The sequence below is a fragment of the Elephantulus edwardii genome, unplaced genomic scaffold (genome assembly GCF_000299155.1).
Source record: "Elephantulus edwardii isolate Elephantulus edwardi_28Jun2011 unplaced genomic scaffold, EleEdw1.0 scaffold00001, whole genome shotgun sequence".
Taxonomy (NCBI): Eukaryota; Metazoa; Chordata; class Mammalia; order Macroscelidea; family Macroscelididae; genus Elephantulus; species Elephantulus edwardii.
Genome location: NW_006399751.1, coordinates 15,676,177 through 15,689,008, shown reverse-complemented (window position 1 = coordinate 15,689,008; position 12,832 = coordinate 15,676,177). Strand labels below are relative to the sequence as shown.

Genomic DNA, 12,832 nt, shown 5'->3' with positions numbered 1-12,832 from the left:
GCAATGAATAAGTCATTGATTTTACAAAATTCAATCATTCTATCTCCAGCCTCATTCCTGTCACCAAGCCCATGTTTTCTGACCACTGATTCTTCTTCACTATTCCCAACTTTTGCATTCCAGTCACCCATTATTATCAATGCATCTTGATTGCATGTTCGATCCCAGAACACTTAATTGTCCTTGTAAGAGATCTATAGCTAGATCAAGAAACTGTTGTCCGAATGGAGCAGGAGACTATCACATGATTTAAAATCATAAAGGGTGTATACATCAGGGCTGATACACATTCAGTCTGTATGCTGAGAAAATAATTCACAAATCTAGAGTCTATAAATTACAGAGAAATGTGACATTGGGATCAGAAGAAGACTAATTAATAACCTGTGTTATGTAGATGACAAAACCTTGCTTACTGAAAGTAAGGAGGATATGAAACATTTGCTGAGATTGTATCTCAATATCAAAAAAACAAAGGCCCTCACCAGATGACTAACAGTCAACATTATAATAGATGGAGAAAGGACTGATTCTGTTAATGACTTAATCTTGCTTGGGTCAACAGTCTAATTCCAGAGACATTAGGCACTTGATGAGATGGATTGGCTCAGTGAATTGAGTAATGGGGGTAGGTCGGAGAAGATAAGGTTGGCTCAGGATGGAGCAGGGTTCAGAGCTGTCGTACGTAGGGTTGATATGAGTCACAAGTGACTCCACAGCACATAATAACAACATTGTATTGGGCAAGTCTGCTGTCACGGACCTCCAAAACGCTGAAGAACAATGATGTCACTATGAAGACTAAGTTGTACATGATTCAGGCCATGGTTTTCTCAGTCACTTGCTATGCATCTGAAAGCTAGACAATTAATAGGATGGTAGAAGAAGAATTGATGCCTTTTAGTTGTGGTGTTGGGAAAGAATTGTGAGTGTCTCATGGACTGCCAAAGGATCAAACAAATATGTTTTGGAAAAAGTGTAGCTAGACTCCTCCTTGGAGGCAAATATGGCAAAGCTTTGACTTTCATACTTTGGACATATAGGTAGGTGAGGCTATTCCTTGGAAAGGGACATCATTCTTGCAAAGATGGAGGGTCAGTAAAGGAGAGAAAGACCCCTGACGAGGTGGATTGACACTAGGCTTCAGCAATGGTCTCTGGTGTGTCAGGCATGACGTGGATGGTTAGGATAGGACAGGGTTGAGATCTGCTCTTTATCGGGTCTCTATGAGTCTTAATTGACTTGACAGCACCTAAGAACAACAACATCTACCTATCTCTCTATATTGATATCTATATATCGATAGATCATCAGCAGATCATGGTTTTGTTTCATGCCATCTTTGCTCTCAGACACTGGTGCACAAAGCAAATCCTATCTAGGGCACTGTCTAAATTATTGGAGAGGGCAAAGAGAGATGGTGAACAAGCCGCTGACTTAAGCCTTCTACTCACGTTTAGTTAAACAAACCAAGACATACAGTCATTTCTGAGTTAAACAGGACAGGACTGTACAATTCTCTCACAAAAAGGGAAATTACTCTTTTGAACAATAATATAACACACTAACATTGCAATTTGAATTTCAGGCACATATGGAAATTGCAGTTTCCGGACCAGTTATCTCTCCAACCAACATCAATGCTACAGCATCAGAAACATTCACTATACTTCAACAAAGGATGAGAATAGCTGAGGAACAGACCAGTTCTCTGAGGGATGAAATAGTAAAGTTAGACATTGGTGATAAAAGGTAATAAATAAGAAGTAATTAGAACTTTGTAGGTTAAAGATTTGGCTTCAGTATTTATTAATAAGAAATCATGGTGTGATTGTTTTAATCAATGAAGTATAATTTTAAAAGAATTGAGAAATAATGGTCTCATTTAAGCATCACTCAGGAAATATTGGCAAAGTATAGAGTTGTTAGTGCCTCCCAATTATTGAGGAGTAATTATGTCAGTTTGAGAACTAAGGAACATCTGATTCAGGCCATAGTCTTTCCAATCACTTCTATACATCTGAGAACTGAACAGTGAATAAGGATCAGAGAAGAACTGACGCCTTTGAGCTGTGGTGTTAGAAAAGAGCACTTAACATCCATCCCGTGGACAACCAAAAGAACAAACAGATATGTCTTAGAGTGGGTGCAGCCAGAGTGCTTTTTGGAAGCAAACATTATGAGACTTTGCCTCACATACTTTGGGCATGTTGCTAGGAAGGGGCTATTCCTTGGAGAGGGACATGATGATGGGAAGGGTGGAGGGTAGGTGGGTTGACACAGTGACTGCTACAGTGGGCTCAGAAAGTGAGGATGGCACAGGGTAGAAAAGGGTTCAGATATTTCATTCATAGGGTGACTCTGGAGACTAAGGTGCGTCTGATACAGGCCATGGTCTTCACAATCACTTGTTATGCATCAGAGAGTTGGACAATGACCAAGGAGGATAGAAGGACAATTGATGCCTTTGAGCTGTGGTGCTGGAGAAGAGTATTGAGAATACCATGGACTGCTAGGAAAACAAACAGATTTGTCCTGGAAAGGGTTAAACCGGGTGGCTCCTTGGAGGCAAGGATTCTGAGGCTCCGTCTAACATACTTTGGACATGTTGTGAGTAGAGACCGGTCCTTGGAGAGGGACATCATGCTTGGGAGGGTGGAGGGACAGCGCAGGAGAGGAAGGCCCTCTATGAGGTGGATTGATTCAGTGACTGGGATAATTGGGATGGGAGTGTTAGAGACAGTGCGATTGGCACAGGACAGGGCGGAGTTTAGGGCTGTTGTACATAGGGTTGCTATGAGTCGCAAGCGACTCGACGACACATAACAACAACAACAACAGGGTGACTCTGAGTCATGCCCGACTGCACCTAACAACAACAAGTTGTCATTCTGTAGTAAAGCTATTACTGCTGTTTGTTAGTTGGTTGTATGAATTTTGATACTCTCTTTTAACATTAGATTTAAGACCAGTATGCTTTTATACAATTAAAATTTATAATTTTTAAAATGAAAGACATTGATTCTAGTCAAGGTAAGGAATCTAAAATGTTGATTATACAAATAACTTGAAGTTCACTTTCTTTTCCTAGATTTATGTTAAATAAAGAGCTTGTAGTCCTAAAAAAAGTTCTAATTTTTAAAAAAATTTTATTTTATTAATTTTAATGAACATTTACAGAGATTTTGGATTTCCATTCATTCACTGTTGCACTTTTCTCCCTGCCCAGCCTTCCCCCACCCAGTTCGCTCCTCTCTTTGAAAAGCAAAAGAAAGATTCCTTCTTTGGTATACAATTCCACTGCCCCGAGTACATTCCACTATGCAACCTTTATTCTGGACTCCTGTGATCACCATAATACCCTATCATATATCTATCGCTTTTAAATTATTCCCTCCCTCATCTGTTTCAATGCAGTATACATAACTTACCCAGTTTTTCTCAGTCTTGCCCCAACCCTGATGTCAGTCCTGTTCTATACCAGTGGCACCATGCAGTATTTGTCCTTTTGTGACTGGGATATTTCACTCAGCATAATGTCCTCCAGGGTCACCCATTTTGAATAATATTGCATGCGTTCCTTGTTTTTCAATGCAGCATAGTATTCCATTGTGTGAATATACCACAGCTTCTCTATCCATTCTTTTGTTGATGGGCACTTAGGTTGTTTCCAACTCCTTGCTTTTGTGAACAAAGCTGCAATAAACATGGGTATGCATATATCTGCTTGGATGTCAGTTATGGTCTCTTTGGGGTATATTCCCAGTAGTGGAATTGCTGGGTCGAATGGTATCTCTATTTGCAAAAAAAGTTTTCATTGTAGAAATGAGGTATGAATTAACCTTTTTTCCTAGTGCTGCAAAAGAAATTATGGACATTGAAAGTTGGCACAATGGTTAAAGCTCTGTCCTGTTAACCCAAAGGTTAGTGATTCGTATCTGACTCCACAAACCACTCTAGAGGAAGTAGATGTGGCAATCTGCTTCTGTGTGGATTTATAGCCACGGATACCTTACAAAACAGTGCTACCCTGTTCTATATGGTCACTATGAGGCAGGATCAACTTGATGGCACTGGGTTTTAAACAGCCAATGTCCAACTCATTGGTGTGATTATCTTTAAGATGACATATATTTTCTGAAGGTCTCTTACTAAGTCCTATAAGAGTATGAATAGTATTATATAACACCTTTGAATTCAATAAATCTTTTAACAGTTAAAGATAAATGTAATACAAATGTTATTATGTTGGAAAGAAATTAGAAATATTTAACATGATTGTTTAAAAATTTTCTTAAAATTTTAACATATTACTTTCATGCTACCATAAACAATACTGAAATAGCATTTAAAATGTGTTTTATGTATCATTGATTTTAATATGCAAAAAATATGTTGACCAAAAAAATCAGGTTCCAATAGCAATTATTAGACTGTCTTTACTAATCTTATATTGTTCCTATTCTCTAGGTAGTAATATTCTCTATTTTTTTATCTGGAGGAACAAATAGATGCTTTGTAAGTAAGGAATCTAATTTTTGTGATTGGTGTCATGCCTGTACATGTTGCAGCCCATCTTATTGCTGTATTGGGATCTTTGTTTAGAGACCATCTGGAAGCTCTAAAATCTGTGGAAGACCCTATGAGCCTGAAAGTCATCAGCCCTAACCCGAGTGAATCCACTTGTTCAGGAAAAACAGATTCAACATGGAAGAACTGTGAGTTTCTGGTAAACCGAATGTGCCGCCTGGAAAACCTCATCAAAACGCTGAAGATGAACATCTATCATCTTCAAACTGAAAAGGATTTAAATCCACAGAAAACAGGTAAAGAGAGAAGAGGATCTTGACACCTGGTCTGGTGGGAGAACCTGGTACGTTTGAGTCTTCCTCTTTGCTCACCTTTCTTTCACCTGCTTCTTTTTTTCTGGGAAACAATGCCTGCTGACCCTACTGTGCTGCTTGGTAGCATTTCTAAAGGATCGGCTGAATTCAGTCCAAGAGGAGCATACCAAAGACCTGAACCTGTTGCATCTCAAAGTAAAGAATTTGCACCAGCAACTGAAAATTGTAAAAGAGGAAGAAGACAGGGCACAAGGTGAAGGGCAGAGACGAACTGCCACGCTGGAGATGGCCTCAGAGACAGAGGTTTGAGTTCAGAGTTCTCAAGTACAAATTCATAGCATTTAGCTGGAGGAAGCAACAGGCTTACAAAACTGACCTTAATAAATAAATGATGTTGATATGTGGCATTTGAAATTGATCTCCATTGACAGCTTAAAATGTTATGTGCTGTCATTGATAAATGAAATATTTATAGAGAATTTATCCTGTATAAGGGAGCTCTCATGGGCAAGGAGTTGCACTACCAACACAAAGGCAAGTGGTTCAAATCCACCCGCTGCTCCAAGGAAAAAAGATGGGTAGTCTCCTGTGCAATTTAGAGCTTTCTAAAGTATTCTGGTGCAGGATAGGATAGTGGTCAGATCTGGCTTTCGTAAGGTTGCTGTGAGTTGTACTCAACTCGACAGCACATAACAACAACAAAACATACTTGTGGGTCATCTGTGACTTGGTTCTCAGCAACATATCCTGTACAGGAGGTGACTGTGAGGGTCCAGAAGTGTAAATATCATTGATGCAGAAAAAGCAAATGTTACTGGACAGAGTGAATATGCAGAATAAGTACTTTGGGTTCAGATAACTTTGAGAGGGTAAAGGTACCCTACCCGGAATGCAGTAGTCTAGGTCAGCTTCTGGATACTAGAACTAGTGTCTCAAGAAAGAGGCAGGAATGAGAACATTTTAAGGTAGACATGAGCCCTGAGAAGCTACACAGAAGCAGCAAAGTATAGTCACTAGGAAAGGAAACTGAACCATGTCATTTTGATCTCTGGAAAACCTTGTGTACAAGGGCATTCTTGTCCCCATTTTAATGATAAGAGTATTAACGCCCAGAAAGAAGTAATTTATCCAAGATCACTCATCTCTGACTTCTTGTAACCGAGGTTTGAATCTAGATCTTTCTACAGGGGGGGCAGTTAATGGGAAATATCTTAGTGACTCTGATAGGAAATGAAGATTTGTTTGCAGGATCTCAGATTCAAGAACAAGCACTAGTTGGCTTGATCCTGGGGAAACTGGCTAAGATTTCTGATAAACAACATAGAAAAATTAATCTGGCAGTAATACCGAATATTGATTATGGTGAGAAGAAATTGGAGATGAGAAAAACGATAAAAAATTACATTGCACAAGAAGCTGGGCTGCAGTCCCGAAGGTACATGGTTTGAGTCCACCAGATGGACTGGAGAAAGGAGGGCCAATCTCCTCCTGTACCAGTTGAATCCTGTTTGATGGTATACAAACACACACACACACACACACACACACACACACACACACACTAATAATAAAATAATTTTTTTAAAAAATACATTGCATTATTTGAGACTTGAGCCATATCAGTTCTGACTTAGGTTTATTTTGAAAGGAAAAAGAAATATTCTATAGAGAAAGTAGTGCTAGAATATGGTTTTGAGTAGGGGCTAAATAAAGGCAGAAAAGAAGGCCAATATCTCTTGAGGTTTTATATTTGAAATTATATATCCATTTATAGTTGTATATCTGTACATAATAATTATAATGGAGTAGTAATAGAAGCCCTGTTTTTCTTCTTAAGCTCTAAATGTGGAAGCTAGAAGAAATTGCATTCTTAAATAGGAAGAGATCCTGTAAGAATGATTTTCTCTGATTATTGAATTTTACATAGGAGCTGGTTGTGTCTGATCCCTTCATTATCTAAAAAGAGAATGATTAGAATTCATAGATAAAATTAATACAAGACTATTTCTTTGTAAATATCCCATTGTTAACCCCCTCAGACCTATAATGGAATTTATAATTGTATTTAAAATAGGATTTTAAATTGTATTAAAAATAGCATTTACACGTTGTCAGAAAAAAGTCTCGATTTGAACTGACATACCTGTCAAGATTTCCTTCCTGTCCTTGTATATGAACCTGAAGCTTCTCTCTTTCTACTTTTAGAAAAATGCAGCTAAAATTGAGGAGGAACTGAAGACCACGAAACGTAAAATGAACCTTAAAATTCAGGAGGTAATAAAGAAGGATGCCATGGCGGGGTAGAATTGCAGGAGGGAAGTAAACTCAGTAAAAAAAAAAAAAGAGGAAAAGATTCAAAAGAAACCTTTGCAAAAGAAAATGTGTAATTGTGTAGTAGAGAATGTAAAAAAGGCTTTATTAAATACCAGTGAAATATCTCCCTTTATGTAAGATTTTCTTTCATTTTAGAATTGCTTAAAACTGGAAAACAAACAACAAAAAATGTTCTCTAAGGAGACAAATTATTATTACAAAATTTCTACAGCTTTATCTTCTTGCAAAAGACTTTAAGTCAAAAGCTGCATTTAAAAGAAAAAGCTTTCAGTAAACCTGGTTATCTCTTGAAACCTTCATTTTGGCCTACTTTTAGTATGTAGCACAGTGAGAGTTAAGAACGAGGCTGCTGCTAAAAGCTATTATCATTGCATGTGCAAAATGCAATCATTTGATCTCCACCTCATTTCTGTCCCCAACTCCCTAATTTACATCTACCAATCCTATTTTGTTTCCAACTTTTGCATTCCAGTCACTAATTATTATAAAAGCATCTTAACTGCATGTTTGGTCAATTTCAGGCTGCAAAAGTTTGTGGAACTCCTCAAATTTACTCACCTTCACTTTAGCTCTTGGTGGGTATGTTTGAATAGCAGTTGTAGTAACTGGTGTACCTTATATGTGTATGGACAATATTCTATCACTCACAGCATTGTACTCCAGGAGATCTTGAAATGATCTTTTTTACTTTAAATGAAACAACATTCTTCCTTAATTTTTCATTCCCAACATAGTACATCATAAGATTGTCTAATTAAGAGTGATCAATGCTAGTCCTTCTCAGCTAGCCTAGGAAGTCAATCTTTATATATTCCACTTCATTTTTATAACTTCCAGTTTCCTACATTTGTACTCCATGCATTCCATGATCCAGTTATTAATGGTATTTACAGGTGTTTCTCCTGATTTTTTTACTATCTTCCACCATATGGGCTCTGCCTCTAGTACTGTCTCTGATATTTGTATACATTTGATTCTGTTTTCTTGTCACATTGGTCTCTCAGCAACTTCTAATAAATATTGAATTGACGAGTGAGAGCAGGCTCTCTTATCTGGAATGTCAAGGGAAAAACTTTGTCCTTGCCTTAATAGGCAAGTATAACATTTACTTTTGGCTTTTTTTATATGCTTTGAATCATGTTGAGAAACTTCTCATCTAGCCCTATAATCTTCGGAGTATTAATTAATAAAGTGTGCTCGATTGCATCAAACGATTTTTTATATCTATTTGATATGTAATGCCAAGTTGCTTTCGATTCATAGCAACCCTATCTACAAGAGTTCTGAATCCTACTCTATTTTGAGCTAATTTCATTGTATCTGACACACTGACCCCCATTAGCCCAGTCACTGAGTCAATCCATCTCTTCCAGGGTCTTCCTCTCTTGTGTTATCTCCCCACCCTTCCAAGCATTATGTCCTCCAAGGATCAGTCCCTCCTGCCTGCCCAAAGTATATGAGATGAAGCTTCAAAATCCAAGGGCCTGGTTTCACCCTCTCCAGGACAGATCTGGCTGTTCTCTTAGCAGCCCATGGTACATTCAATAGTCTTCTTCAGCACTACAACTCAAAGGCATCAATTATTCTTCTATCATCTTTAGTCATTGTCCAGCTGTCTGAGGCATTGTAAGTAATCACAAGACCAGGCTTGGATCAGGCTCAGCTTGGTCTCTAGATTGACAACATTGCTTCTCAGTACTCCAGAGAGGTCCCTGACAGCAGATTTTCCCAATGCAATTTGTCTTTTGATTTCCTGACTCCTAGTACAAGAGCGTTTATTGTGGAACAAAGCAAATTAAATCTGTTAACAATCTCAATCTCTTCTCCATCTATTATGATGCTGCCAATTGGTCCAGTGGTGAGAATCTTTGTTTTCTTGGTGTTGAGCTTCAATTGACATGATTATATAATTTTTCCCATTGTTCTATTGATGTGGTTTATTAAGTTGATTGCTTTTCTAATGATGAACTCTATCCCATTTGATGATTGTTAAGTGCCATAAAGTCGAGTAGGAATCACAGCAAACCTATGAACCACAGATCTGAATTCTGTCCTATCTTGCGCCATCCTCATTGTCTTCAACACATTTGAGTCTATCATTACAGACACTCTATAAATCCATGTTGTTGAGGGTCTTCCTCTTCATTGACTCTTCATCTTTCCAAATATAATGTCCATATCCAAAGAATAGCCTCTCCTAACATAAAGCTTCATCTTTGCCTTTAAAGAATACTCTTGTTGCACTTTCTCCAAGACCTCTTTAGCCTTTTGGCAGTGCATGGGATATTCATCACTTTTCCCAGATCCAAATCAAATGCATCAGTTATTCTTTTGTCGTCCATATTCATAGTCCAGATTTCATCTGTATGATGGTGATTGGAAAGACTGTGGCTTGAATAAGGTGCACCTTAGTCTTTAGACTGACATCATTGATCTACAGAACATTAGAGACCTTCATTCATTCAGAATGAAAGCTAATGATGTAGAACACTGCTACTATTCAGTTGGATTCTATTTGCTATTATTTTGTTGAGGATTTTTACATCTCACAGGTGACTCAGTGGCACATAACAACAACAACAACATATTTATAAAAGATACTGACTATCCTATATCTTGCTTTTTGTCTTGTTTTGGTATCAGGGTTATATTTGCTTTATGGAATGAATTGGATTAGACTTTGTGTCTATATATTTTGGGAGAATTTAAGCAGTATTGATGTTAATTGTTCTTTAACCTCCAAGGACTGTTTCATCCACACATAGAAATACTTTCTTTATGAAACTTTATTATTACAATTTGCTGTACATCCTGATTTTTCCCCCTCTTCTACTTCTTTTTCCAAGGGCTTTTTACAACATACTGATGGTTCTTGATGCACAATTGTTAAAACAGACATATACAATAGTAATATAAGGGCAATAAATGTAGCTATGCACTAATAAATTTATATATACACTAAGGCATTCATTGGGGGGAAATTGTGTTTCTGAATAGTTTTTAAAGGAAGAATAATGTTTGGAGATGAGACAGCAGTATATGATAAACTTTTCAGGGTGATTCTGAGACTTGCTAAACTGGTACAGTATCCAAGTTGGTTTTGCCTAACTGTAGTGTTGCTCTGTAGCTAAGGATACAACTATCCCAGGAGAAGCAGCTAAGGGAGTCTCTTGAGAAATCTGGATCAACCATGCTACTCAAAATACAAGAAATGGAATCAACAGTGGAGGCAGAACGGAAACAGGTAGAGAGATTTTTTTTTCTCGCCTTGTTTATGTTGAGAAGGTGAAAGCAGAAATAGACAAGTAATATATTACTGATAAATTTATAATTTCATTAATTTCCATAGATTTGTTAAATTACTGTTTTCTATAATACTGCTCTTTTAACATACACTTTCATTTTAAAAATTAAAAAATAAGAAAGGACCTTAATATAGTTAAGTATAATTCTCTTCATTTCTAAATGTGCACGCTAAGGACCAGAGAAGCTAATTTTTCTCAAACTTTATAGAGGAGAAGTTTGGACTCCTGGTACAGTTGTTATGTGTTTTCGAGTCACTTGCAACTCACAGAGACCCAACGTACAAATCCCTTGAAACTTGCTCTATCTTGTACCAACCTTACTGTCTCTGACACACCTCCCCTCAGTACCCCAGTCACTGAATCAATCTATCTCATTAAGAATCTTCCTCTCCTGCACTGTCCCTCCACCGTGCCAAGCATGATGTCCCTCTCTAAGGACTAGTCCCTCCTTGCAACATGCCCAAAGTATGTGAGACGATACAGTACCCTTCCTCCAATACCACAGACACTGATTTTGGAAGTTAGTGCCCTAGTCTATGTCTGGATGTGGACAGAAAACAAAGGCAAAACTGAGCAAGTACCTGAAGTAGAGAACAATGACTGGAGTAATCAGCAATGAGCTCACACTGATGGTTTCAGTTCTCACCATTAGTCCACCATTGTCATTTCAGCAGTTCTTAGTAGATTTCTGCATGTAATTTAGAGTATTTAATATTCTAAATGTACAATTTGATGGGGGGTGAGGGAAATTGAAAGAATTTGTTCAAATTTGTATTCAAATTTTGTAAATAAACTAGTGGGAAAATATAAATATATATATTCTAAATGACCAAGACAATTATTTGTTTCAACTCTAAATAATTGGATTCCATAATATTTCTCATTCTTACCAATGGCTAGCCTTCACAGTTTAACTATAAAAAGGAATTTAGGGAGCGCCAGGAGCCAGTGAGTGGCGGGGGCGCAGCCGCTAGGCTCCAGGATACGCCCCCGGCCCGCTCAGGTGGCGGTGCCCACGCCCCCTCTCAGCTCCGCCGCCTGTGTGCACCGACTGGCGCCGGTGCGAGTTCCCGGCCTGGTGTCAGAGGACCAACTTCCCCGGCGGACCACTCCTGACACCACGGCCCCTCGCACGCCTGGGGCCTGAAGATGCTGAGATCTATGTGGAATTTTCTGAAACGTCACAAAAAGAAATGCATCTTCCTGGCCACGGTCCTTGGAGGAGTATATATCCTGGGGAAATATGGACAGAAGAAAATCCGAAAAATACAAGAAAGAGAGGCTGCCGAGTACATTGCTCAAGCAAGACGACAGTATCATTTTGAAAGTAACCAGAGGACAGGCAACATGACCGTGCTGTCCATGCTTCCAACACTGAGAGAGGCCTTAATGCAGCAGCTCAATTCTGAGAGCCTCACAGCTCTGCTAAAAAACAGGCCTTCAAACAAAGTAGAAATATGGGAGGATCTGAAGATAATAAGTTTTACCAGAAGCATCGTAGCTGTGTACAGCACTTGTATGCTGGTGGTTCTTTTGCGAGTCTAGTTAAACATAATTGGTGGATACGTATACCTGGATAATGCTGCAGTTGGCAAAAATGGCACTACACTTCTTGCTCCTCCAGATGTCCAACAACAATATTTATCAAGTATTCAACACCTCCTTGGAGATGGCCTGACTGAATTGATCACAGTCATTAAACAAGCTGTGCAGAAGATTTTAGGAAGTGTGTCTCTTAAGCATTCTTTGTCCCTTTTGGACTTGGAACAAAAACTTAAAGGAATCAGAAGTTTCGTTGAGCAACATAAACCTTCTTTTTGGATTAATAAAGATGGATCCAAAAAAAAAAGATGGATCCAAATCTTTTTTTATGCCATTATATGATGCCAGATGAAGAAACTCCATTGGCAGTTCAGGCCTGTGGGCTTTCTCCTATGGATGTTACCACTATTAAGCTACTCAATGAAACAAGAGACATGTTAGAAAGTCCAGATTTTAGTACAGTTCTGAACACCTGTTTAAATCGAGGCTTCAGTAGACTCTTGGATAATATGGCTGAGTTCTTCCGTCCTACGGAGCAGGACCTGCAGCGTGGCAACTCCATGGACAGTCTCTCCAGTGTCAGCTTGCCTTTAGCCAAGATAATCCCGATAATAAACGGACAGATCCATTCAGTGTGCAGTGAAACGCCTAGTCATTTTGTTCAGGATCTGTTGACGATGGAACAAGTGAAAGATTTTGCTGCTAATGTGTATGAAGCTTTTAGCACCCCTCAACAGCTAGAGAAGTAATTTCTCCTTCAAGAAAAAGGAGTGGTTCTCATTTACTTTTTAAAAATAATACAGTGGA

At 38.4% G+C, this 12,832-nt stretch overlaps 1 protein-coding gene and 1 pseudogene across 1 annotated transcript in view; both read left to right on the top strand.

The window, feature by feature from the left end:
- CCDC150 (coiled-coil domain containing 150) overlaps window positions 1-12,832 on the top strand; it is a 113,599-nt gene that overhangs the window by 10,830 nt on the left and 89,937 nt on the right. Inside the window, exons 3-7 of the mRNA XM_006878926.1 lie at window positions 1,589-1,752; window positions 4,606-4,826; window positions 4,969-5,147; window positions 7,050-7,118; window positions 10,306-10,422. Of these exons, the coding sequence (XP_006878988.1) occupies window positions 1,589-1,752; window positions 4,606-4,826; window positions 4,969-5,147; window positions 7,050-7,118; window positions 10,306-10,422 (750 nt within the window). The remainder of the gene's footprint in view (window positions 1-1,588; window positions 1,753-4,605; window positions 4,827-4,968; window positions 5,148-7,049; window positions 7,119-10,305; window positions 10,423-12,832) is intronic.
- LOC102868144 lies at window positions 11,633-12,774 on the top strand (annotated as a pseudogene).